Source organism: Trichoderma citrinoviride (genome assembly GCF_003025115.1).
Source record: "Trichoderma citrinoviride strain TUCIM 6016 unplaced genomic scaffold BBK36scaffold_8, whole genome shotgun sequence".
NCBI classification, from domain to species: domain Eukaryota; kingdom Fungi; phylum Ascomycota; class Sordariomycetes; order Hypocreales; family Hypocreaceae; genus Trichoderma; species Trichoderma citrinoviride.
This window is the reverse complement of record NW_020194716.1, coordinates 787,989-813,220: the sequence shown is the minus strand read 5'-3', so window position 1 is coordinate 813,220 and position 25,232 is coordinate 787,989. Positions and strand designations below refer to the sequence as shown.

Sequence of the window (25,232 nt, the reverse complement as noted above, 5' to 3'; positions counted from 1 at the left end):
GAAAGACAGCTACAGACCTGAATTAGACCATATTCAGCACGGAGGACTACGTTCCGTTTGCCTGATTGAAGATGGACGGAGGATCGCTGACCGAGCTGGCAAGCGCTCTTACGTGGGGATGGACGACAGCCTCAACTTGTACTTTGTATCGAATGGAAGCGACATGCGTCGTCGAGCCTAGTCGTGTTGAATCTGTATGTGTGAAATAAAAGGCTTGTTATTGACAGAGAATACTATGATTGATAGAGAAAACTATAAGAAGATGGTCTTGTCGCTCCTTTCAGGATGTTTGGAATCTTCAGGACACTCAAAAACAGTCCAGAGCCTCATTCCTCGTCGAAACACTCTCTGCGATAACAGGCCATCATGAAGTTGAACATTGCGGCCTACGCTCTGGCCGCCTCTGGTCTCGCGACCGCTTCAAACTCCTTTGCGGGATCTAGCCTGTATTTTCTCCCAGGTCTTTCGGCGACCGACCAAGCCTACTACATCGACACTCTCGCCAGCTACGGAGCCAAGGTTGTTCGCATCTGGATCAACGAGATCGACACCGGCTGCGTCAAAGGCAGCAATGTCGTCACAAGCGTTCAGGATTTCGAAACAACCATCGGCCAGTACAATTGGGACTCTCTGGCCAAGGTCGACAAAGTTCTCGCGCAACTGGCGGCAAAGGGGATGAAGGCCATCATCTCTCCCCACGACGGGAACGTGATCCACGATCAAAACACCAAGGGTAACGGCTGCGATGTTTATTGCAATACGTACTGGACCTCATTCTATGACAACTCCGATGCTCAGAAGCAATACGACGCCCGTATCAAGGCCATCTTGACGTACACGTCTCCCAGCAGCGGCTTGCAGTGGGGGAACTGGTCCGAGGCTATCCTGGCGTTTGATCTCCAGAACGAGCCTTTCCAGTTTACCTCTGATGGGGCCAACGGTGATCCTTCGAACTGGCTCTGCAACCGAGCAACGAACTTTAAGAAGTACATCACGGACTCTAACATCAAGGTTGCCACCGGAGGTATTGGAGGTGATCAGTCACACGGTTACAACTTGCTCAAGAAGGCCTTGACTTGCTCGGACATTGATATCATGAGCATCCATGCCTATGTTGGCCAAGCGAATACCTGGGGTGCTCTTTTGCCAGGCTTTGAGTCTACTGCTGCGTCCAACAACAAGCTGCTCCACGTCGAAGAATGGGGGGTTCAGACTGACTATGCCTCTGACTTCAACGATCAAGCTGCCTCTCTCAATGCGCAAGGAATTCCATGGGTGTGTACAATTCCACTACTAGAACGCCAATCTTACATATTCTTTCATATTGTACCCCTATCTAACAACCAACTGGGAAGACATACTGGCAAATGATCCCGGGATCAGACGGTACCCAGTCCTGCAGCAGTGGCTGCTGCGAATACTACGACGGCTTCGAGGTCGGCTTCAACAGCGGCAAGGGAAACCTACAATATGCCATTTCCCAAGCAAACAGTGAGACGACTAAACAGGACTGGAGCTTCGTTGGCGCGCCCCCGAATGGAGGAGGTTCTAACCCACCTCCTCCTCCTCCGCCTCCGACCAACGATTACCCCTGTGACAGCTGTACCTGGGGGTAAGTTTTCCATGCATCATTTTGCGTCATGTTTGTTGTCCGTGTGAGAAGAACAAAAACTGACAATGGGGTTTTCTTGTAGCTGTGAGGGCTGGAGCTGTAGCAGTTCGTCTCCTTGCCAGTCGGCTTACTCTTGCGTGGGAGGATACTGCAAGGACTGCACCTGGGGGTGTGGTGGTTGGGACTGCAGCGCATCCCAGCCGTGTAATGCGGATTACACGTGTGTTGACGGCGTCTGCCACCACGCTGGGCCAGCAACTGGGAAGTGTTAGAAGTACTGGGTGACCGTTGGTTTCCTGGTGGACTTGATGATGCTGTTCTCTGTATGGCCTAAGTTTACCTTTGGCAACCTAACCAGTTCGTATGAGGGGAGAGGACTTGTTCTAGTACCTTATGTCAAAGTGATCTGGTAGAAATTCACCAAAAATGATCTTAATGGTGGAACTTTCAAACTGTGTCATTCTGAATCCTGTATACCTGATGAGTCATACTCTAGTATCAATACGAAATGGCACCCTTTATTGTCAACAGCTCGTCTTCTTTAGCATGTGTGCAGCTCAGAGACGAACATAATATTCAAGGACATCGATGACAATAGGAAAGCCTACTCACCATGATGAGAAACAACGTTATAAACAGATTGAATGCCTGTTCCAACCAGGAGCTCGATGGATATTTCCGCCGTTATTGCTGGTCCCAGCTTAGGGGAAAGGCACTTATACCCCATGGTTTAGAGGAGGACGTTTCTAACAAAGACCTCTACATACTGGTCTACTTGGGCCAGACACGAAGTTTTGGATATATTAATTTTAGCTTGCAAACTGAGAAAGACGCATGTTGAGGCCTGATTAGTAGAAATACTAATACATCAGTTTATTACAGACGTTCCTTACGGCTTCTCGACATTTAACAATCGAGTTCCCAGCGACGTGGTGGGCGCCGACAAAACGGCTGCGTAAGGAATATAAAGAGTATATGCGCCTCGAAAGTCAACTTCAAGCCCTTATAGCTCAGTGGTAGAGCGTTGCACTTGTAATGCAAAGGTCCATAGTTCAATCCTGTGTGGGGGCACGAGACTATAAGTTTCAACTTTTTGCTTTTTTTTGACTGTAAATTTTGTCCTCAAATATCTTATTCCGCTGACCTCACTCAGTACTTATCGTCATTCCATTTCACATCATTTCCTGTTCTTGGTTTCTTTTTGAGGCACTACCTGATGATATTGCAGCCACCACGCCCACCAGAGCACAGACGTTCGACTCGAGCAATGGAGGGGCGATGCCAATAATGCCGGGGAGAAGAATCGGAAATCGTGTCAAGTAGTATCCGGCAGCCATTGCGTCTGACGTGCTGTGAGACTGCTGGAAATCCTTCCATCTCTGCTTATCTACTTTGACGAAATTCGAGGGAAAGGCGCCTTACCCGATATTTTGAGGGTTTTGCTGCACAGTTGGTGGAGTACAAGAACTTCCAACTGACTAAGCGTAATCAATGAGACTTTATAAGCCGCAAATTGTGGCGATTTCCCAAGAGGGTTACGCTAGCGCGATTCCCCATAAAAGTGCCCTTGTAGCTCAGGGGTAGAGCGTTGCACTTGTAATGCAAAGGTCCATAGTTCAAATCTGTGCGGGGGCATTTCTTTTTGTCTTTCTGGTAAACATCGTGTAAGAAACCCTTGAGCATCACGATCGTGATATCCAGACTTTTCAATCCTCATGTACGTGCATCTTTTTGTCTTCTGATCTAATCGTCGCTGCTAACACACTAATCATGCTAGAAAAGAAATCGTTGTCCATAATCACTCCGGAATGACATGTTCTGTGGCATCACCACTCATGGCTGCATCACCTGGATGAGCACTGGCTGCCAGATGCCAGTCACCCGTCAGTCAACCAGTCTGGGTAGAACCAAAGCCGTGAAGCCGCAGCCTCGCATCTCACCGCTTTTGAGCTCCCTCTGCTCCTCTCCGAGGTGAAGCACGATGCTTCCTCTACCTCTTCCCCCCTCACGCAAACCACGGGGTCATCCACCAGAAACCGCAACATCACCATCACCACAACGCTGCAGCCATAACCCCCCAAAAGAACATGGAGATGGTCTCCCTGCGCCCGCAGGACATCAACGAGCTCATCAACGACGTCATGTCCAGAACGTACCGCGACCTCCGCCGGCGCGCGCCCTCCATCGCCGACGCGAACCGCATCCAGGAAATCACCTCGTCCACGCCGCAGCGCACCGTCGTCAAGCGCTCGGCCTCGCCGCCCATCTCCATCGCCTCGACGCCTCCCCGGCGGGCGCCGCGCAGGCTCAAGACGGAGCGCGACAGGCTGTTTGACGCCATCGAGGCCGGCGACGACTACCCGCTCGAGGCGGTGCCCATCAGGAGCGCGGACGACTTGAACGAGGCGCAGCTGAAGAAGTGCTATGAGATTCTGCACGCGTGCGGCAGCGCGACGGATCCGAACGCCAGCTTGACCAAGACGAGGCAGAGCATTGACGGGTTCTTGGACGCCGTGTTTAACGACTGGTCGAGTCGCAAGGCTGGGTCATTGCTGCGCTCGGAGCTGGATTTCTTGGTGGAGGCGGATGTTGTCGCAGGACGAGTGTGCGGTGGGTGTCTTCCTCCATTTACCTGGACTCACTCACTATTGAATTGCTATCAATTGGTCATCATGCTAATGAGGAAACGACTACAGGAAAACCTCAAGAACACGCAGACATCGCCGACTGCGACGCCGGCTCTCTCTGCGCAGCGACAGTCTCTGCCGTGGCCACCTACTGCAGCAACCCACCCATGTTCAAGCTCGAGTTCTCCATCGTCGACGAACTCTCCGGCCAGCCCGAGGCCTTCTGCCCCATCTCGCGCCGAGACGTCCGCTGGGCGGCCGGCGACTGGATCGGGGAGCTGCGCAAGGGCCTGCAAGCCAAGGTCGTGGCCAAGATCCACAAGCACAACAAGCACCTGGCGATCTGGCAGGCGCGCAAGCTCATTGGCGAGTGGGCCAAGGGGAGCTTGTCGATGGGGGAGGAGACGAAGAAGATGGGCTTCCTGGAGCGCTCGGAGGCGGACGTGGCGGTTCTTGGGCTTGGGGGGATGATGGGGGGCAAGTAGGTACCTTGTCTGAGGCGTTTGGGCATGTTTCATCGGCAGTTTCTTTTGTTTTCGGCGTTGGCATTACCATTGATTTGGAGGATATGGGATACTACAGGGCTACGATATGCGATCTATATGGGATAGGATTTATGAATCGCGTTGGGACGAGTGCCGTCATAGGATTAGGGTTTTGTTGGGACGACCGGACGAGCAAGCACGTAAATTATCGCATAGCTTGAGCGGAACGATTGATACTCACACTTCACACTTCTCTATCTCAGTGTTTCTACTTGCTGTCCCTCAAAGCATTGCTCAACCATCATACAATCATCATCCCCAACCCTCTCAAGAGACGCCCGTCAAGCAAACAGCCACACGCAATCATTAGTCATTCCTCTTCAACCAAGGCTCACACGCCTCGAGCAGCCTCTCATGCACCTCTCCCGCCCCCGTCCTCTCCAGCAACTCCCGAAACACCCCCTCATCAACACGCTTCACAAACACCAATCCTCCCACCCACACGAAATCCGCATAACTTACCTCCCTGCCCAGGAAGAACGGGCCTCCCTCAGCCTCCTTCAAAAGCTCCGTCAACTCGCTCAACGCCGGCCGAGCCGCGGCCCAGGCCTTTTCGCCGCCAAACTGGCGCTCGTACTCGTCGAGCGGCATGCCGAGCTCGCGGACATACTGGCCGACCCAGTAGTCGTAGCTCTTGTCGGGGAGGATGACCTGCGAGATCTTGTGCATGAGGAGGGGGTAGAGGGGCCTGATGGCTTCCTGTGTGAGATGCTCGATCTTGGGGAGGATCGGGGCTTCGAGGTGGATGGGGGGAAATGGGTAGCCCTGTTCGATGGCGGCTGCGATTTTGTGCGAGTCCATCATGTACGTTCCGTCTGGGAAGAGGATGGCGGGGATGGAGTATGCTCTGCCTGTTTCGTTGGGTGGGAGGCTGGTGATGGGAGTTTGTGTTAGTTGGGTTTCTGGTTGGTGATGCTTGAGTGGTTCATACTGCGGCCTGAGGCGTGGTGCGATTTCCGGGTAGTTGAGCTTGTTGTGCTGTTAGCCGTGGTTGTTGAAGGGTGCATCCATGGATGTCTGATGGTGATGTACCCATTCTGTCTTGTAGTCGAGGCCCTTGTAGGTCAAGAGCAAGCGTGCTATGGCTGCGTTGGCCCTGAGTTCAGAGGAGGAGGAGATTACATGTGAGACTCTGTATAGAAACACATGTGTGCATCAACTTGTCTCGCCAGGGACAACTCACTCTTCCACGGATTCAGAGACCATGAGGCGTTGGGCCCCTTGCTGGGCAAGTCGAACAGAGTAATTTGCTGAGAGGCCATGGCTGCTGATTCTACCGCGACAAACAATATCCCGATATCAACAACGGAAAAAAAAAGGCATACAACTCATGCCATCTTATAAGATTTCGAGATGTTGTTCAGCTTTTCCTATGATCTGCGCACATTACAAATCTCCCAATTTGAAGCTGCAAAAGCGGGCAGAACCCCGCCCCCCCAGCAAAGGGCGCAAGTAGATTGATTGTAGTAGCATTCATTGCCTTCCTTCGGCATTACTTCAAGTTCGCACAAAAGCTCGCGGGCCTGGGGAATTGGATTAGGCTTCCTTGGCCGGAATCTGTGCGTCATGTGCGGAAAGGGGGTTTTGATCCTTGTTCCTCCACGACGGATGTTTCCGTTCTTTTGATTGTTTTTAGATGGATAGATTGTGCTTTGAAGTGTATTCAGTTTGTGCTGCCTTCATGCCGCCTACTTCTTTCAGGAAGGTTTCCGCGAAAGTTGTCGGAGTCTTCCGCACGTCGAGCTGGATGCTTCCGATCGGCACTTGCATCACTGGCCTCAGGTACGGATTCGAGCCAGAGCAGCATCCAGGATGCCAATGATGCTACAATACACACCTGAATCACCTCATAACACACTTTGTACCTAATGGCCCGCCTCGTCTTCTTTTCATGTCCCTCAATGCTGCGGTTCTAATCTGAGTCATGGTGTGCATGCCAAGAAACACCTCCTGTGGAGAGAACAAGGATGGCCAGCTGGAGAATTGGGCGGCGTTTTCTTTGGCGGCTTGTCCTTTCTCCCCCGCAGATTTTCAAGATACTAAGTCTCCTGGATCCGCATGGGGGTAGCGAGGGCCGACGGTATTACGCGGCTTCCGGGAACAGGGGGGGCGCTCAAAGTTGGGGAAAAACGAGTTGGGGTGAGGAGAGCTGAGGTCAGAAGAGTTGGCGATGAGAATGAAGCAACGGTGTTGGCGATCATGGAAGAGATCCAGTAGAGAGATGGAAGAGTTACTGAAGGGACTGCGTATACAATCTCTGGAGACGACTGAAGTTGGCGGGCACAATAAGTTGGCATTGTGTATTTGTTCAAGAAACATGGGGGGAGTGGTTAAACTAGGGCCGTCATAATTTGAGGCTATTGAAGAGTCGAGGCGAGCAACAGCTACTTCATAATACATCAAGCAGCCAGATTCATACAAGGTTCAATCAATTTCTACACATTTAGCATCGTCTCATCAAAACTCTTAACTGACTATATAAAACGAAAAACATGCTCCATGAAACCTCTTTTTACAAAAAAACACTTACTTGTATGCACACGAAACCCCCTCTATTCCCAGTCATAAACAAGACTTCCCGCGCCAAGAAATCGACTCCGTTTTACCCGTCCATCCACCCCCGTCCGGGGCATCGACGATTGGGCGTCTGACTGGAGTGACGCGTAAGAAACTCCACCAGAGACGAAACCCCCTGGCCTGCTTCGTATCGATAGGCTATTCAAGCCATTGAAGTTGTAGGCGATAGGCTGATGGGTTTATTTTTTCGGACTTTAAAAACGCCATTCTCCCCCCTCCCGTGTCTCTCGGTTTTGCAGAGAGGAAATCAGATTACTTATAAGACGATAACGCCGCGTTGGATGTGAGCCGTCTCGTTGACCAGCGGCATGCACCCAAACATCTTGGTCAGGTCGTTGAGGCACTTGCTTCGCGCCTCGAGGTGGCCGGGCTTCTTGCTAATGCCCTGCGCCGGCTCATAGTTGACGTACTTTTCGCGGCCGCTGACCAGCAGAGGCCCGGTGCCGGTGAGGTACGACGCGACATAGTTGAGGGCAATATCCTCGCAGTTGAAGTGGTCGTCGACATACTTGCGCACCTGCTTCATGAGCTCGTTGTCCGACGAGTAGAAGTCGAGGAAGGACATGTGGGCGAAGCACAGGTTCGTTATGATCATCGAATAGACGTCCTGGCCCTTATCCTTGGAGCAGAAGCCGTACTTCCAGACACCGTCCTTGTCCTCATTGGCACAGCGAGGGAGAGCGCCCGTCAAGCGGAACCGACCAAACTTGCGCCAGGACTGGAAAGCAAATTCGAGGTCCTGCGGCTTATAGTACACGTCGTCGTCCGAAAGCAGCACGGCCCTGGTCTTGAAGTCCGGATCCGGCAGAAGCTTCATGTTGAGGCTGTTGCGCTCCGACACGCGGTAGCGCACGGGGACGCCCGTCTCGGACTTGAAGTTACCGGGGGGTGCCTCGTCGAGGTTGTTCCACACGATGACGATCTCATGCAGCGAGGGGATCTTTTCGGACAGCAGGACGCGCATCGTCTCTTCGAGCTCCTTAGGTCGCTTGTACGTCTGCATCGCGATTCTACAAGAGAAGGAAGGCAAAAGGCGTTAGCAATTGGTCAAACGTAAACTCCGTGCCCGGTCCCCAATGACACATCGATGTCGCATTGGGATTGGGACTCTTTGATCCCGGCACCAACTTACGTGAACTTGTCATCCATCAGCTTGTCGTATCGCTTCCGCGCCTCCTTCCACTGCTTGAGGGGCTCGGTGATGTTGTTGACATCGCAATGCTCGTAGTGGATCGGCTCGGAAGGGCCCGAAAAGCCAGGGATGTTGGGCAGCTTGGACATGTCGATGTCAGGCAGCTTGACGTCCGGAAGCTTGAGATCGTTGAGGTGCGCGGGCGGGCCGACTCGGATCAGCACGACGATGATGCTGGCCAGGACGAGGGCGGCCGCCAGCAGCGAGACGACCCGGCGGGCGAGCAGCGCCCTCAGGCCGGCGAAGTACTTGGCCACCATGGCAGAAGACGCGGTCTTTTAGGGACACGAGGGTGAACGAGCGACGAGAATTGAAGATGAGGCGGGAGCTGCCACGTCGAGGAGGGCGGATCACGGGGAGTTCTGGTGTGATGCGTTGCAGACCGAAAGGGGGCGCGGTGTTCGGGAGAATCACGTGACGGGCGCAGTGACGTTTATCGACCCCTGGATTTGACTTTTTTTCTGGCTCTTGCGAGGCCTCTTTTAGACGCATGCAGAAGGCTGTCGAAGGCTCAACCGCTGTCCGCCTCGTATTATTTCGTATCTATCTCTACATGAGCCCGATGCTGGCCTACGAAACCTAACCCATGGAAAACAGAGGGAAGAGAATCATCTAGCGAATCACTGCACTAGTCCTAAGAGTATCGAGTAAATGCACACTCTTCCCTCTCTCCATTACGGCATGCAACTCCTCGGTGACTTTGCTCGCCTCTCATTGGCGCCCTTGTCAGGGCTGCAGATGCGCGACTCTTGTCTTGCCATTGCCAAGCATTCGATCGGCGCCGATGCTCAGCCAATGGCAGTGAGGCGTCGTTTCAAGCTGGGGAGGCCTTGGGCAGTCTGCGGATAAACGCCTACAAGGAAGACCCGGCGAATGTTCCGTGATGCTGACTTTACCATGGGCAGCCTCTTATTCTTTACTAATATGAACCATGAGCAGCAGGAGACATAGTATCTGGTAGAAGGCAGATTCAATGCCGGTGTTCGTTCTGTAAACGAAGAAAAGTCTAATCCATCACAGCCATTCCCAATCACACGGTTCGAGCGCTACTGGTCGGAAGATGAGATCTACTAATTCCGAGTGGCTTCGCCTTGGCCCGACAAAGCAAGAATAGCCACGTCTAGCCCAGCGGCTCGTCACAGTCAGACTCCCCATCACAATCACCAGATATTCTCACCTTTATCCATCGTCTAGACGCCACCCATGGACTAAGGTGCTTATACGGTGGAAACGAGAGCGCAGTCGGTGGGGGCAAAGTGTTGAGACAGAGGAAGAGAGGAGAAATCTCTATCATTGACATAGCCTCGGCTATGAGCGATAGGTTCTTGCAGCATGTTCTCATCCGAGCTTGGTCTTCCATATATGTGTTGTTAGGTGCATGCCTTGACGATGCAGCAATCGACTCCATCTTCAATGACACCTACAAAAGAGCAAAGGCACATGCTCGAATGCGGCGTATGCGCCGAGGTTGCATGCGAGCCGTCTCCCTTCATTACAGGTACCACAGAAAACAGTATCGCTCGGCGCAACTCATGCAGCCACAATGCTGGGGAGATGCCATTCTTCCTGGTGCTTATCCCGAGATGAACGAGCCGAATCACGGCCGGCAAAGAAGCGGAAGAGGTATTTCGTATCGTATACTGTATGCGGCTTCCATCTGCAAACCCCGAAAAAAGTCCCGCGTAAGATCTAGAGATGAACGCCTGCGAGGCCGTGGCCCGCCTGATGTGTCGGGGACAAGGGCCCCCATCCGGGCTGTCTCGCTGAAGCTTCCCGGCACCGCGCAGGGCTTCCACAAACCCACCCGCCACATGGGAAGCAAGGAAAATCTCACATGTGCTGGCTTGAACATTGCTTCTTCGGCTCATAGCCATGACGAACGCGAGCTAGATCTTTACTAGGTATGCAGGAGCATGTGCTTAGTGCACTCGAGGACATCGGCTGTAAACAGAGCAAGAGGGTCGGACAAATTCATGGATGAGCCTCAGGCGGCTCGAGGTAGATTGAGGTGCTGATGGGCTCGTAGCGTTGGCGCTCTGCAGGCGAGTCAATTGGGACCTTTGAAGCAAGAGGTTGGGTGCATAGCCAAGAGGGTAACAATCTCGGCAACGTCCCGTCGAAGTTTCATGGGTAGCAAAAATCTGCCCCAAGACGCGAGGAATGCGAGCAGATGCTCGTCCATCGGCGTCCGCCTCATACTGTGAGGCCAAAAACTAGCACTGGATAAATTCGAAATGCTCGCTAGTCCAATTAACCAGATGCATGGCAAGACTAAACAGGCCACGCTCGTTCTGCACATGTCGGAGGAGAAGGGCGTGGGAAGCGCTGGGAGCAGAAATGAGGTGCAGGAGAGGCGCCCGTCTAGTAGTTTCACAGCTCGCTGCTGAGCTTGTTAACGTGAAACCTGCGCCGAGAAGAGTTATTTGGCCGACAGCAATAGTCGATGATTATCCTTGAAGAGATTCGAAATTGAAGGAAATGGTTCTTTTGTCTTCAATTCTCACATTAGAAAAAAGTCCCTTGAGGTTACACGTAGATCTGCTGGGGTCACAAGAAAGGAAGTAGTCGACCAGCAAGCTTATCGTGGTGCCTGCCTTCCTATCGTATCGTGACCTCATTCGATTTCGACCACTTCACTGGAAACGTTACCTTTAGCTGATGCAGTATCTTCTTCTCCTCAACAAAGAAACCACACCCTCTCCCAACATCGCCTTAACCGGCTGCAAAGTCCTTAGGGGCTTGAGTCAACCTTGACCCTGGAAGCTGCCAAACTGCCAATTTCTTCAACGTGCCGCTGTCACTTGGCCCACGACAGCTCGAGCTTTAGCCTCGACGACCGCTTCGTCCTAAGATGACCGACCACCAGCGCAAAAATCGTTGTGATTCGGACGGGTCGAGCGCCCGCTGCAGTGGCCCTAGATTGGCTCACATCCTCAGCCACAACGCTGGTCTCTTCAACGGACTGGCACGCCGGCCAAATACCAAGACAGGCCGCTATTTTCGAGTCGGCGCACGATGAACCCGGCTGTGGCCCGAACCCACGAACCACCCATGACCATGCTCGATCGGTTCAGGGCGATCGTTGGAAGCACGACCCTCAATCAGGCGATTCGCATCCCTAGCTCCGTCCCCTGACCTAGTAGTCCTTTGTCTCGAGCTGAAGCCGAGCTTCTGGACGCTAACAGTGCATCACGGAGGTACCTTGATGAGACCATGGTCAGGAGGCTCTCTATGCGTGCCCGAGAAACAGCAATAGCCGCAGGAGCAGCAGAATGTGAGCGGCATGCCGCATTTGCTGGTGATCATAGCATCAGTGCGATTATCATCTCTTGCTGTCGTTCGTGTCCCGTCCTCGACAGTGGCGGCTCAGCCGCAGTCACCCCTGGCGCAAACCAAGGGTCTGGCATCTCAGCTGGCAAGCCATCAGGGTCCAGTGAAGTGGGTTGCTTCTCGCTTGTCTCACCTTTTCCTTCATTGTTCTCCTTGGAAAAAACACAAACGGCGCCATGACACACAGATGATACGCCGTGTGGAAACTCCACGCACACTAGGTACTCGTTTTCAAGCGTCTTCCGCGCACCCGGAATCGATGCCGCCAGCACCGTATAATTGGCCACTGGCATTGCCGGGACGGCTCTCGTTGTGGAGATGCCCCTGCTCTTCCGAAGTTGCTCGCCGTCTGAGAACGATTTGTCTGGACACATGAAATAGCACGGAGATGCAGCCTTCATGCCTGTCACGATCCGTGATTGGGCTAGCGGACGTCAGCTACTTCGGGTTCCTGAGTCGTGTGCAGGCAGAGATGGGGAAGACGCTCGTTCAGGTCAGCGCCTCAACGTCAAATTAGTGCCTGTCTCCGTCGCTCTACTTTCAAGTCCTAAGAAAGCATGAGATCCATCGCTGGGCGCCCATTTCGTCAGTCATGATGTCTAGTGTCTTCAGCTCAGTCTAGAATACATACAAGATGCCCAATCGAAGCCGTCCTTCGGCAGAGGGTATTTGCGGGGAGACTTAGACAAAGTTGCCCCCCATACGACGACGGTTCATTCTTTTATACGCCATCATCTCAGCCACTCTTTTGTGGCAATTTTTCTTCTTCCTTTCCTTTTGCTGCTCTTGCCGTCGTTGGTTAACTCGTAGAGTTGGGTGCTTTGACCGGCTCAAAGTCTCCCTCCTCTTTACAACCATACAGACTGCAAACCGGCTCTCTCAACCAACATCTTCGCCTTCGAATCGTTCCAACAACAGCAACTTCTTCGCATGGCGTTGCCCACCACGATTAGCTCATCGATCTAGGACTTTTCGAGAGCAGGCAATCCTATATTCGACGGCCATGAACCTATGGCTGTTGGCCTTTGCGGCTCTGGCGGCTGTACCAACGGCCTTTAGCCAAAGCACCACATCTCCCCTGGCTGCTGTGGCCGCTCTGCCCTCATGTGCGGTATGTGCTCCTACTAGCATTTGTTCTCTGGAGATCCCAAGTCCCAGGCTAACTCACGATACAGCGCGACTGCTTCACGTTGGCTCTAGCCAAGTCACCCTGCCAGCCGACAAACACAACCTGCGTATGCACGAACCCAACGCTGCAACAGACCATGCAAGGATGTGTCTTGCAAAGCTGCACAATCAAAGACGCCCTAAGTGAGATTGACTGGTAGACACGCCTACTTTACGCAGCGGCTTCTGACAGGATCTAGCAACAATGAATCTGACGGCCACGGCCTGCGATCGACCTATCAGAGACAAGTCGCCAGAATACATCACCATCACCACCGTTTTGGGCACGGTTTCCGGCGCCTTTGTACTCCAACGACTGCTATACAAGCTCTGGGCCAAGTTGGGCCTGGGTGCTGATGATTACATGACCCTCGCCCTCATCCTATGGGGCATCCCGAGCACCGTCATCAATACCCATGCCATAACGAAGCCCGGGCTGGGTCGTGATATCTGGACCCTGACGCCCCATGAAATCACCAGATTTGGCCTCTACTTCTGGTTCTTGGAGTGGGCATATTTTGTAGAAGTCTGCATGCTCAAGCTCAGTCTTCTTCTCTTCTACATCCGCATCTTCCCGAGTCCAGGGGTACGTCGTCTACTCTGGGGAACCCTCATCTTCAGCGTCGTTTACGGTGTCATCTTCGCCTTTTTCGCAGCCTTTCAGTGTACGCCTGTCAAGTATTACTGGGAAAAGTGGGACGGGGAACATCAGGGCAAATGCTTTAATATCAACGCCATTGCCTGGTCAAACGCTGCCATCAGCATAGCGATTGACATCTGGGTGCTGGCTATTCCTTTGTGGCAGCTTAAAGGCTTGAATCTAGACTGGAGACGAAAGGTTGGCGTTGGCATCATGTTCTGCCTTGGTGCTTTGTAAGTCGTATCCCCCTTCTGCCTTTCCCCCCTTCTTGTCTGGGAAGCGTTGCTCACTAGATCCTTAGCGTTACCATCGTGAGCATCTTGCGTCTCAAATCTCTTATTCAATTCGGCACCGATAGCCTAAATCCCACGTGGGACTTCTTCGAAGTTAGCGTCTGGTCCGTCGTCGAGATCAATGTCGGACTCATCTGCGTCTGCCTGCCTGCTTTCCGCCTCCTGCTCGTCCGCATCTTCCCCAAGTTGCAGGGCTCGACGGAACGATACTACGGAAAGAACTCGAGACGGAATCGGACTGCAACAAACCACAGGTCAAGCCGACTTCCCCTGGGACATAGTGCCGGATCGCAGGTGGACAGATCACAGCCTCATCCAAATATCGAGGGCAACCGCATTGCATATCAGACTTCATACACAGTCGAGTATGGTGAGAATGATGAAGTCCAGCTGGTGTCTCTGAATGACAAATACAGCGCGAGATCAGACATACGGTCTGATGTATCATAGACAAAATCACAGCTCGCCCGGCTGTGTCCCTCTTTCATTAGCTTTTATTTTCTTTCATTTTCTCTTGCTCATCCCATGTCTCGTCTACGGACTCGATAATTCATATAAAAGGAGGGTTAATCCCGGATTTATGAGGCGCTTTTCGGTTCGTCTAATCACCAAAGACATTCAGCCGGTCGCGTGTGTCATGGCTGTTCAGCATTTACTGTTACAATATGGCGCCGGTAGATCAAAACTGATGAATTCATGATATTATATCACGAGTATCCGCGAAGCAGTGCACAAAGAAACGACTCGGGGGATGAAAACAGCATACATCAGCTGCTTTGAAAATGGGGGATTGGGCTAACTGCTGGCTTGGTCTAAGAAAATCATGCAAGATGAGCCCATGCATAACAGATTTGTCGGAAAATATCATGCAAGCTCGTCAACGGAACAGAGCACGTCTCAGCAGTAAAAGCTGCTGCTCGTTCGACCCCCAGATGTTTCGACAGTGTCCCGCCAAGAGCAAAACTGACTCGCGAGATCACCAGAGCTAGACAAAAGGCTCGGGTGGTTTTGCAAATGCCGCCATGTGGGTTGCCAACTTGCCGGGACTGATCCTATTCACAGCTCAGCCACGCGTGCAAGATGGGTCCTGGGATCTCAGTTGCCAGGGACGCTGGCTTAGCTTAGCTGAGCTGAGCGAGCTGGTTCTCACGATACGAAGCTTGTGCGCTCTTTGACTGCAATAAGTGTTGACGAAAGGGCAGCATTGAAAAGGATATCATCGGCTATTATGCCAGACTAATTGTACATAGAAGTCGATGAAAGAGCTCAGACGATGCGTGGGCTGTGATAGACAAGAAGTTGACAAAAGAGACTCGGTATTAAAGGACGAGTAGTAGCTTGGAATTGTGGGTATCCTCCTCCTTCTACATCCCCGTCCGGCTGTTGTGATTGATTAGATACAAGTAGATGTTGAAGCTAGACGATAACAGAATGTCGTCTTCTTCGTTTATGCGGTCCCGACTCTGCCAACTTTGCTCTCCCACTCGTCATTCACATCCCTAAAATCCTCCGCACCATACGGACTCGTCACCTCCGTCAGCCAACCCTTTGGCTTCCGGTGAGGATCCAGCCCGAGGTCCTTCTGCAGCAGATCGAGGTAATACACGGCATCGAATATTGTCGTCGGGGCCTTTGTCTCGGCAGGATAGCGCCACTTGCCGAAGCGGTTATGTAGCACCGTCTCGTAGCGCAGCTCTTGCATGGCGGCGTTGTCGGCCAGCGCGCGCGTGGGCAGGTCGTTGGCGAGGAGGCCGCGGAAGTAGGCGCCGATCCAGAGGCCCTGGAGGTGCGCGCAGAGGGTGTTGCTGAAGTTGCTGACGAAGCCGCAGAAGGCCGTGTCGCGGGGCCGGAGGAAGCGCTCGGAGGGCGGGATGAGGAAGTGGTAGAGCATGAAGGGCGTCTGGGGCGTGTAGGGGTTCAGGGGCTCGTCGCTGGAGACGCCCTTTTGCTTGGTCAGGGGCACGTAGTGCTTGTTCCAGACGGGCTGGTCGCGGAGGCGGGGGAAGCGGGCGGCGATGTCGGCGTCGGCGCGGCGGAGCAGGTCCTGCTGGTTGGCGAGGTCCTCGGGGGGCGCCTCGGTGTCGATGGCGTGCGGGAGGCCGAGCTCGCGGTCGATGCCGGCGGGGAGGAAGGTGATGGGCGGGGACGTCTTCCAGCCGGTGTTGCAGACGGAGGCGAAGGAGGTGCCGTCGGCGAGGTGGACGGTGCCGGGGCTGAGGTGGTCGACCTCGCCGACGTGGATCCTGATCTTGCCGGCGCGGACGAGGTCGAAGAAGTCGGCGTCGTAGTTGAGGATGCTGAAGCTGGCGGCGGTGAACATGGCGGGGATCCAGGGCTTGAGCTTGGCCGTCTCCGGGTGCGCGTCGTAGTTGTTGAGGGCGAGGACGTCGCCGCCGAGGATGGCCCAGAAGGCGTTGACGATGGCGCGGCCGACGAAGGTGCCGTGGAGGAAGCGCTGGATGCCGGTGTAGCCGGCGGCGCCGCTGTAGACGCAGGGGCTGAACCATGTGAGGAAGCGGATGTCTGGGAGGGTGACTGCTTTAGTAGCTGAGACTTGGTGGAGAGAGAGTTTGATGAGAGGATGTGGCCTTACTCGCGAGCTTCTCGATCCATTTCTTGAATGGCGTCACGTATGAAGGGGCGATCCAACAGGGGCCGTGGCCGGAGGCTGTGTGTTTGTTCAAGTCAGCGGTTGACGTTCCTCTCCAATCTTCTCCTGTATTTCCACTTGCATCGAATGACCCAATTGACCTCAACGCCGGCCATGGCGTAGCTGTAAGCGGCATCCCAGCCGAATTTCGTCCCGCCATACACGGTGATCGCCTTGGACGTCTCGAGAGTATCCCGGTTCTGCTTAAAGTACTTGCTGTGGAAGATCCTCCCGCCAAACTCCTCCTGGCCGTCAAAGTGCGGCATGAAGGGCTGGGAAGTGAGCCCCGTGGCGACAATGAGGCGCCTCGCAAACACCTTGTACTCGTGGCCCTCGTCGTTGACGACGGTGAGCGTCCATCCGCCCTCGGCCGAGTTGTCGTTGTGCTCGGCGACGGTGATCTTGGTCCGGAGGCGGAGGCACGGCCCGAGGTTGAACTTGTCCACGTACGCCTTGAGGTAGGCGTTTGTGACCTCACCTGGGATGTACTGGCCGGGCTTGACGCCGAACGTCTCGGGGTCCATGGGGAAGTCTGGGTACTCGTACGTCCCCAGGAGGTTGTTGCTCTTGACGTCTGGGTAGAGCCGCTCGTCGGCCCACGTGCCTCCGACGGTGGTCTGGGGATCGAAGATTACGAGGGAGTCATTGGGGTTGACGACGCGGTATTGCTTTGCGGCGGCGAGGCCGTACCATCCTGAGGGTTCGGGGCAATTAGCATCGTCCTTTTCTCCTTTTCTTTTTTGTTTTGCTAACGTGTGATGTGACCTGACAGGCAGAGAAGAAGAAAAGGAAGAAGAGGATAATAGTGAAACAGAAGAGGAGAAAAAAAGAAAAAGAAAGATGAGAGGTGAGCAGTAAGAAGCTCATGAACTTACCGGCACCAGCCACGACACAATCAACCGTCTCCATGATAGTAAACCTACCGCAGAATTGACTCTTGACGATGTCGCTTCTATTCCTGTTCCTTCTCCCTCTTGTCTCTTCTTTTCTTTTTGTTTTAAACTTTCCCCCTCCACTGCTACCGCGATGGGGCGCCATGTTGATCAAATACTACTCCGTAGCACAAGGCAATCAGTTGCTCTATTTAGCCAGGGCGAAGACAGGGGGGCATGTTCGTCCGCCCACCCCCCTCATCGGTCGCTTAAATTCAATCCTTGTCCGACTTCTCGTGCTTACATGGACATGGCCTGACTGCTTTGTACGGGGGCGCCCTGGCGCAGGCCTGTGTTCTGACAGGAAGAGCAAAGAGCGTTGCATCGAGTGGCCACAACCAGCAACCCGGTTAGATAGTACTATGACCCAACATGCAGGCCTGCGTGACCCGCATGCGCAGTTTGTTCGAATATGCAGTTGGCTCGGAGAGGGCTCAAGGCGTTGGCAGTTCTGTCCGTTGAAGAGGACAGTGCTGGATGAGACCAATGGGTTTCTTCATTGAACTAGACGAATGGCTACGACTATCCGGGAGAAACGATCGAGTGGAATCTTAGATCAGATTCCCGATTAACGCGAAGACAAATCAATTCGAGTCCCGACAACCAAGCCACTATCGCCATGACTGTACCTAGTCCAAGCCATCTTTCAGTAAGGTAAGCACACATGAACCTGCTTTTTATGGATCGCGCACTTCATCTCAACCGCGGCTCTCGAACTGCCTCCCCTTGCGCTAATAACGGCAGTGGAGTTGGCCGATGCAACTCATCTCCATCGAGACGGGAACACTCGCCCAGGGCCGTCGCCGTGGGCACCGGCCGGGTTGCAGTTGACCCTTGCTTGTAAGAAGTACTGCGTACAAATCTTGGCTGGCAACTTGCATCGGAAAAAGAGGTACCTGGCTGCGGAAAAGCTTGACAGGACAGGAGACGGGCTGCCAAGATAGACCAGGCGTCCTATCAGGACGACCCTATCGCCCGTGCTCTGGAGAGGTGCGAAAGGGGACCCTGCCTACTTTTGTGCCGGAGTGTGCTGACATGTTCCGATTGCAGGCAACCCGTGTGAAGATCAAGTGAAGGGGGGGTTCGCTGCCAATGAAATATGAGGGATACGCCTCGCCATTTCCTGTCCAGTTGTCGAATCATGTTGCTGTTGGCTCAGCTGGGAACTCAGAGCGGAAGCTGAGTTGTCGAGAGCCTTGAGTTACAAATCATTTGTCAGAGCCCTCGACGCTCTTCTCTCATCCCGCATACTATACTAATACCGCGCCGACGCCCACTTGCCGCTTGCCTTGCCCGTCGGAGCATTATGTCGTCGCCTGCAGCGCCTCCGCCTGATGCGGCGGCTGCAGCCGCTGCCGCTGCGGCTTTCCATCAATTTACCGTCGAGGCCTTTACTCTGTTGGGAGTCGGGATATTCGTCACCGTGCTGAGGACGGCGGCCCGTGTGAGGTTTGGGGGCTGGCGGAACCTCTACGGCGATGACTATCTTGCCTGGCTGGCGGTTCTGTTCTACATCGCCGAGACTTGTTTGGCGTATAGCGTGGGACATGCGGCGAATGGGCTTGCGAACAACGCCATGACGGACGCGCAGCGAGCGGCGCTGTCGCCTGATGATCCGGAGTACCACTTGAGGTGAGCGAACTTACAGAGGAAACAATTTGGAGGGGGCAGCAGAAACACCATGGCTAACTGTGGGTGATAGAGTGTTGGGATCCAAGATTCAGATTGCGGGTTGGTCGACATATTCGACGCTGCTCTGGACGCTCAAGGCGTCGCTGCTGATGTTTTATGTCAGGCTGACGGTACGTTGCTCGCCTCGACTTCATACTGATCACTCTCTCCTATCTGGGCAATTCATCTGATCGTCGGTTTTCTTTGATAGGATGGGTTGGCCAGACATTACCGTATCCGAATCTACGTAGGCTTCGGCCTCCTGGCAGGCAGCTACCTCACGGTTGCGATGAACCTATACTTCTCTTGCCGGCCTTTCCACAAGCTCTGGCAGATATATCCCGATCCCGGAAGTCGGTGTTTGCCCACGCTCCCATGTCCTCTTCGGCTTTCTGTTATGCTAACCACTTTGCGCAATCAGACGTCTGCTATCCTGCCGTTTCGAACCAGATCATTTGGGTTTACTGGTCATTCAACGTGCTGACCGATCTGTACATCATCTCGATTCCGCTGCCCATGCTCTGGGGGACGAGCCTGAAGCCGTGGAGGAAAGTCGGACTCATCTTCCTCTTCAGCGGCGGCCTCTTTGTCATTGTTTGTGCCACTCTTCGTTCCGCACTCATCGTCCTGGTAGGTCACTCATATGCCGTCTATCTACTGCTTAGCACACGACGCTGATAATGGGTGCAATCAGGATACTGCCAATGGAGCGCAGCTGGCTGGATCATGGGCCGTTAGAGAAACCTTTGTCGCCGTCGTCACCACGAATCTGCCAATGCTGGTCCCCATGGTCAAGGTCATGCTCGGGCCCTTTATCGGATCCATCCTCTCTTCGAGGCGCTCTACCCAAAAGCTCGACGACGGGACACCAAAGGACCTGGTCACCTTTGGAGGGAGCAGCAAGAGCTGGCGCGGGCGAGGCCCGCCAACGGCGAACCCGATCACAAACTTCACCATCAGCGAGAGCGAGGAGCGCATTGTGGAGGACGTCAGGATGCAGGACCTCAAAGTATGGAGCGACGGACGAGACCACGATCAGCAACCGAGGGCTGACGAGGAGAGCAGGGAGATCCACAAGCACGTCGAGATTGACATTGTGACGACGAGCCACCGCCCCTCGGAGGAGCAGAAGCAGATGTCGCCCGATGAGCATGCGAGGAGGCTCAGGGGGGCGTTTCCGTTTCCCGGGAGTGGCAACTGCGAGAATGGCGACGACAACAGCAACAATAGCGGCATGAACAACGGCATCAGCAGGGCGTGATGACTTCTAGTGCTTTCAAAAGTTCTTTAATAATTGCTTTTTTCCCCCTTTTGTCCTACTTGTTTTTGGACTGCATATAAGCGAAGCAAGTCTTGAAAAATAATTATAGCATGAGGTTACGAGTCATAAACTATCTGTCATTTTGGCACATTGAGCGTTTCATTGGGTGTTAATCTTTCGTTGCTTTTTCCTCTGCCGCGTTTTTGAATCCTTTCGCTCCTCGCTTCACTATCGTGTAATGATTGGTATACAGCCACCAAGTTTAGCACTTTTGTTCCAGACAAGAGACTTGTTTCGAGATGAGGACTTCTTTTGTTGTTCGGTTGTCGTCTTTCTTCCTGTATTTGACGTTGTGAAGAAGCAACCGCGTACAATGGCCGGAATCCTGCCGGCTCTCGCGCGGCGGCTCTGACAACGAGGGAGCACCATGTAACCTTGAAGCATGCCGCATGATATCTTCCGTCTGTGCTTCGTACTTTCTCCTTCTTCCCTTCATTCCTTTTGTAACTATTTAGGCTCTTGCCAGTTTGTCTTTCTTGCATACCACCCTTATTTCCTCAAGGCTTGGCACAAGCTCATTGACGATTGTACTGCAGCTTGATGGGAATTGCTAGAAGTCGTACAAGTGCAATGTGTCGGAGAATTGTCCACGTACTTCCTACAGGATCCGGCAGCCTAGAATATGAACAAGGCTGGCGAGGCCACACACACTCCGGACAGGATCCGGATCTAGCAGGATGAAGGATTCAAGTGTCTTTTATGCACTATACTACCCAACTGTCGCTTAATGAATATCGAAGCTCATGGCTATACTTAGGATGCCGCTACACCTACTCGGCCAGGCTTTCGAGTTGCACTTCGCATCTTCTTGAGACTATATCGCAACTTGAAACGGATGCTCATCCTACAGGCATTCAGGAGCATTGTCTGTTCAAGATCCATGGCGCAGGTACAAAGTCCGCGGGCTTTGCGCACGTGTCTTACTCCCTGCCGGGGGATCGTCCTTTGCGCCTCCAATTTGCGCTGATGAAACTTTTTTGAAGTGGCTGCCTTTTCCGGGGAGATGATACCAGGTGATGCTGTCGTCGATCTCTAAGCGGGAATGGGAAGTTGAAAAGTCCAGTTTCGGCATATGTCGACTGACTCGTTCCCGTTCCCGTAAAAAGTGGAATTGTTCACAACATGACAGCAGACGGAGCAGAGAGTCATCAGCCCGAATCGAGCAGGACGATTTCGAATCCTTAACCACGATAGACACGAAACAGGGAATGAACTCCCAGGAGAGCTCATTTCACGGAAATAGTCCCCGTCCAAGTGCTCCCTACACCCGATACAAGCCCTGACAGTTCGCCATTCGCGTCCAAGTTTTCGTCTCCCGGCGCTCGGATTCCTGGCCCCCATATCCTGGGCGGAAGCTCCCACATCCCTGCTCCTCCCCCCCGGCACTGACGGTGGAAGACAAAAAGAGGCAAAAGGTGACAACGTCAACAGGATGGGATCCTTACTAGCCCTCTGGTCGATACCGAAGACGCACAAGTACAAGATTCGCGTATACCGGAAGACAGAGGAAAGGGTGGGAAGGCGACTGCCAGTGCAGATAGTGTAGAGGGGGAAACATGTGATAAAACGAACGGTGTGGGTTTCAGTTGAATGTGGGCTGCCGAAATCGACGATCAATTCGTAAAGTTCTATGGATACCGAGCTTCTTTGCTCGTCTCCATATGCACAGCCACCAGGCACGAGAACACCTGTTCGCAGATGATGGACGCAGGCACAGGGCTTGGGGACACGTTTACCAGGCAAAGCGAAGCACGCACAGATCGGGGGGGCCAAAGCATGCGCTGACTGGAGACTTTCTCCATCGAGGAGGTGCATGTATTGCTACCAAAGGCAAGGGGGGAGACGGCACTTTTCTGTGCAAGTAAGGATGAGTGAGGATCATGTTACATTACACGAGGTAAGCAGGGCATGCACGGTGATATGTCCGAAGCCACTCGCCGAAGCACAACATAAGCCATCTATCACCTTCTCAATTGATGGTTGCCTTGCGTGTAATATTGCAAATTCTTACCCTGCGATGGGGAGTCGCTTGCGGGAGTATCCGACGATTCGGTTTTAGTTGGATATATTTCCTTCAAAATCCCGAAAAAACACAAAGGTCTGGTTATAGGCCTGTGGCACACATTTACACGCACCCCTCTGTCTTTTCTTATTTGCCCCCTCTTCACTGTCTACCCCGTACACCACTTGTCTCTTCTCATGGACATGGTCAAAGCATGTGCCGAGGCTGATAAGTGCCTGAACAGAAGCCGTCAAGTCTCGGCGCCAGGAACAGTATCTGCTGCCGAAGCCTGTAAATGTGCGGACAAGCGGAGTAGCTTGGGAGGCAGTCGGTCTGTGGTCTCTTGTCCTTCACCAGCTGCATCATAGGAATAGAGAGAGGCCGAAAGACAAACCAACGACAGCATAACACCTTGATAGCTCATAATACCATCAAGTCCATATCATCATCGGAGAGATTATGTCAGCCACCACGACCACCTACCAGGTTGCATCGCCGCTCGCCGGGGAGAGCATTGAGCTCGGGCATCTAGACCCGGGCGCCCCCTCCGGTCGTCAACTCGGTCCGGATACAAAGGCGGAGTCGCCGCATGTCTCGGTCGGTGACAATGACGGAGGAGAACCGCCGCCAGATGCTCTCACGGAGGCCGAGAGGTGGAACCGGCCCGTCAAGAATATCGGCCGGCTTGCGTTTGCATTTGTGTCCTTTGCCATTGCGGGGATGAATGATGCTGCTGTTGGCGTAGGGACCCTGCTTCTACCTGTTGCTCTCCTATTATGATGCTAATGCGTGGCATAGGCATTGATCCCATACGTAGGTGATGATATTGTCCATATCACGCGCACTTTTACTCACACCATCCCCACAGCTCGAAGAATACTACAACCTCTCCTACACCGTTGTCTCCCTCATCTTCCTCACCCCCTTCGTCGGCTACTCCATCGCCGCCTTCACCAATGCCCGCATCCACGTCCGGCTCGGCCAGCGCGGCGTGGCCATCATGGCGCCCATATGCCACCTCATCACCTTTGCCGTCCTTGCCTCGCACCCGCCGTATCCCGCTCTCGTGGTGTGCAATGCCATCAGCGGCTTTGGCAACGGCCTGACCGACGCATGCTTCTGCGCGTGGGTGGGTGCCATGGACAAGGCGAACACGATTCAGGGCTTTTTGCACTCGTGTTATTCGCTGGGGGCGTTGTTTTCGCCGCTGATTGCTACGTCGATGGTTGTCAAAGGCGGGTTGCCTTGGTATACATTTTATTATCTCATGGTAAGACTCTAGAGATGATATGATGCCGTGGATGGAACCCAAGCTGAATATTGGTATGCAGATCGGCATGTCTGGCCTGGAATTTGCCGGGCTTGTCATGTTCTTCTGGGACAAGACGGGCGCCGTGTATCGAACCGAGCACGCCCGCGGGAATGCAGATGCCGGGACTGCTGGAGCCGGCACTCGCGAGGCAATGAAGTCCAAGGTTACCTGGCTCTGCGCCCTGTTCTTCTTCGCCTACATGGGTGTAGAGGGTACGTGATACTGATACCCGATGAAGATTTGTACCATGATGTACTGACGCACTGCTGTAACAGTTGGTCTCGGGGGCTGGGTCGTCACATTCATGCTCCGAGTCCGTCATGCCTCCGCTTATGCCTCTGGAATCTCAGGCTCCGGCTTCTGGGCAGGCATGGCACTTGGCCGCGCCGTCTTGGGGTTCGTCACGGAGCGATTCGGCGAGAGGCTTTGTCTGGCAATCTACCTCTGCGTCTGTCTCGGCCTCCAGCTGCTGTTCTGGCTCGTGCCCCAGTTTGTTGTCTCTGCCGTTGCCGTCGCCTTTCTGGGCTTCTTTCTGGGCCCGATGTTTCCCGGGGCTGTCATGGTGACGGCCAAGCTGCTGCCCAAGCGTATCCATGTGAGCGCCATTGGGTTTGCCATGGCCATGGGAGGGACAGGAGGGACGGTGTTTCCGTTCATCATCGGTGCGATTGCGTCTCATAAAGGCGTTTCGGTGTTGCAGCCTATTATTCTGGCGCTGATTGTGGTAATCTCGGTGGTTTGGTTGAGCTTTCCTCGGATCCAAAAGCGAGACTGAGGTGCAAGCATATCTCTCAAGCCAGCGCCATGCAATTTTGGATAGCAGGGGGTTTTTTGAGCAGGATCTGTTGAGAATGATGCCGGTTTGCTCTTCTTTTGTCTCATGAACCTAATCGTACCCCCTTGGTTTGAACAACGACCTCTCACACTTCCCATGGGACTGGCAGCCAAGCAACTCCCTCCTCATATACGAGTTGGCCTCGTCTCTCCATCACATACGACCACAGCCGCCAGAGAAATCAGGATCCCGTCTGATCTCCATTAGATAAGCTGGTGAGCGCTAGATTAGTAGCTGAGTCGGAGACGATCAGCGAATCCCTGGTGTTGTATGTTTTCTTTTTGGCTTTTTGTGCGTTAATGACAGGTAGCAACGGCAAGCTCACCCAAGTTCGTTCGAAGTTGACCGGGGTGACTGGAACCGATGCAAACACAAGTTTGGACCAAACTTGAAGACTGGATGTTGCCTCGGAGGGATCCTCTTAGAGCCGCTCACACCGCGTTGATGAACAACTCTTCTTTACTAATTCTCAATCAATCAGCATTGAATGCCTTCTTTATCGTGCAAAATCTATGTAGTACTGTGC

At 53.5% G+C, this 25,232-nt stretch overlaps 8 protein-coding genes and 2 non-coding genes across 10 annotated transcripts; 7 read left to right on the top strand and 3 right to left on the bottom strand.

Annotated features, from left to right (window-relative positions):
• Positions 1 to 361: 361 nt before the first annotated feature.
• Positions 362 to 1,897, top strand: BBK36DRAFT_1202595 (glycoside hydrolase family 5 protein; the record flags this gene model as incomplete). The annotated part of the gene is made up of 3 exons (XM_024897230.1): positions 362 to 1,275; positions 1,356 to 1,612; positions 1,702 to 1,897. The coding sequence occupies exons 1-3, from the start codon at positions 367 to 369 to the stop codon at positions 1,895 to 1,897; spliced, it is 1,362 nt and encodes a 453-aa protein (XP_024749071.1). The 5' UTR covers positions 362 to 366.
• A 714-nt stretch (positions 1,898 to 2,611) lies between these two features.
• BBK36DRAFT_t106 lies at positions 2,612 to 2,683 on the top strand. The gene has a single exon. It is a non-coding gene; the product is annotated as a tRNA-Thr (tRNA).
• Positions 2,684 to 3,175: 492 nt separating this feature from the next.
• BBK36DRAFT_t107 lies at positions 3,176 to 3,247 on the top strand. Its single transcript has one exon. It is a non-coding gene; the product is annotated as a tRNA-Thr (tRNA).
• A 452-nt stretch (positions 3,248 to 3,699) lies between these two features.
• BBK36DRAFT_1169444 (hypothetical protein) lies at positions 3,700 to 4,724 on the top strand (the record flags this gene model as incomplete). Its single annotated transcript, XM_024895313.1, has 3 exons — positions 3,700 to 3,750; positions 3,859 to 4,222; positions 4,309 to 4,724. 3 exons carry the CDS (start codon positions 3,700 to 3,702, stop codon positions 4,722 to 4,724), a joined length of 831 nt encoding a protein of 276 aa, XP_024749070.1.
• Positions 4,725 to 5,090: 366 nt separating this feature from the next.
• Positions 5,091 to 6,046, bottom strand: BBK36DRAFT_1120176 (hypothetical protein; the record flags this gene model as incomplete). Its single annotated transcript, XM_024890668.1, has 4 exons — positions 5,091 to 5,655; positions 5,716 to 5,753; positions 5,817 to 5,863; positions 5,968 to 6,046. The coding sequence occupies 4 exons, from the start codon at positions 6,044 to 6,046 to the stop codon at positions 5,091 to 5,093; spliced, it is 729 nt and encodes a 242-aa protein (XP_024749069.1).
• Positions 6,047 to 7,617: 1,571 nt separating this feature from the next.
• On the bottom strand, positions 7,618 to 8,642 carry BBK36DRAFT_53977 (glycosyltransferase family 64 protein; the record flags this gene model as incomplete). Its single annotated transcript, XM_024898228.1, has 2 exons — positions 7,618 to 8,371; positions 8,494 to 8,642. 2 exons carry the CDS (start codon positions 8,640 to 8,642, stop codon positions 7,618 to 7,620), a joined length of 903 nt encoding a protein of 300 aa, XP_024749068.1.
• Positions 8,643 to 12,886: 4,244 nt separating this feature from the next.
• Positions 12,887 to 14,433, top strand: BBK36DRAFT_1121275 (GPCR, PTH11-type; the record flags this gene model as incomplete). The annotated part of the gene is made up of 4 exons (XM_024890810.1): positions 12,887 to 12,994; positions 13,059 to 13,194; positions 13,251 to 13,923; positions 13,992 to 14,433. The coding sequence occupies 4 exons, from the start codon at positions 12,887 to 12,889 to the stop codon at positions 14,431 to 14,433; spliced, it is 1,359 nt and encodes a 452-aa protein (XP_024749067.1).
• A 997-nt stretch (positions 14,434 to 15,430) lies between these two features.
• On the bottom strand, positions 15,431 to 17,542 carry BBK36DRAFT_1202573 (FAD/NAD(P)-binding domain-containing protein; the record flags this gene model as incomplete). Its single annotated transcript, XM_024897229.1, has 4 exons — positions 15,431 to 16,506; positions 16,577 to 16,686; positions 16,712 to 17,327; positions 17,509 to 17,542. The coding sequence occupies 4 exons, from the start codon at positions 17,540 to 17,542 to the stop codon at positions 15,431 to 15,433; spliced, it is 1,836 nt and encodes a 611-aa protein (XP_024749066.1).
• A 1,327-nt stretch (positions 17,543 to 18,869) lies between these two features.
• On the top strand, positions 18,870 to 20,497 carry BBK36DRAFT_1202567 (hypothetical protein; the record flags this gene model as incomplete). The annotated part of the gene is made up of 5 exons (XM_024897228.1): positions 18,870 to 19,197; positions 19,268 to 19,367; positions 19,448 to 19,589; positions 19,658 to 19,866; positions 19,931 to 20,497. Coding segments are annotated over 5 exons (1,346 nt in total), but the record flags the coding sequence as incomplete, so codon positions are not given.
• A 2,521-nt stretch (positions 20,498 to 23,018) lies between these two features.
• On the top strand, positions 23,019 to 24,646 carry BBK36DRAFT_1121254 (MFS general substrate transporter; the record flags this gene model as incomplete). The annotated part of the gene is made up of 5 exons (XM_024890805.1): positions 23,019 to 23,300; positions 23,358 to 23,372; positions 23,428 to 23,829; positions 23,891 to 24,083; positions 24,147 to 24,646. The coding sequence occupies 5 exons, from the start codon at positions 23,019 to 23,021 to the stop codon at positions 24,644 to 24,646; spliced, it is 1,392 nt and encodes a 463-aa protein (XP_024749064.1).
• Between the last annotated feature and the right edge of the window lie 586 nt (positions 24,647 to 25,232).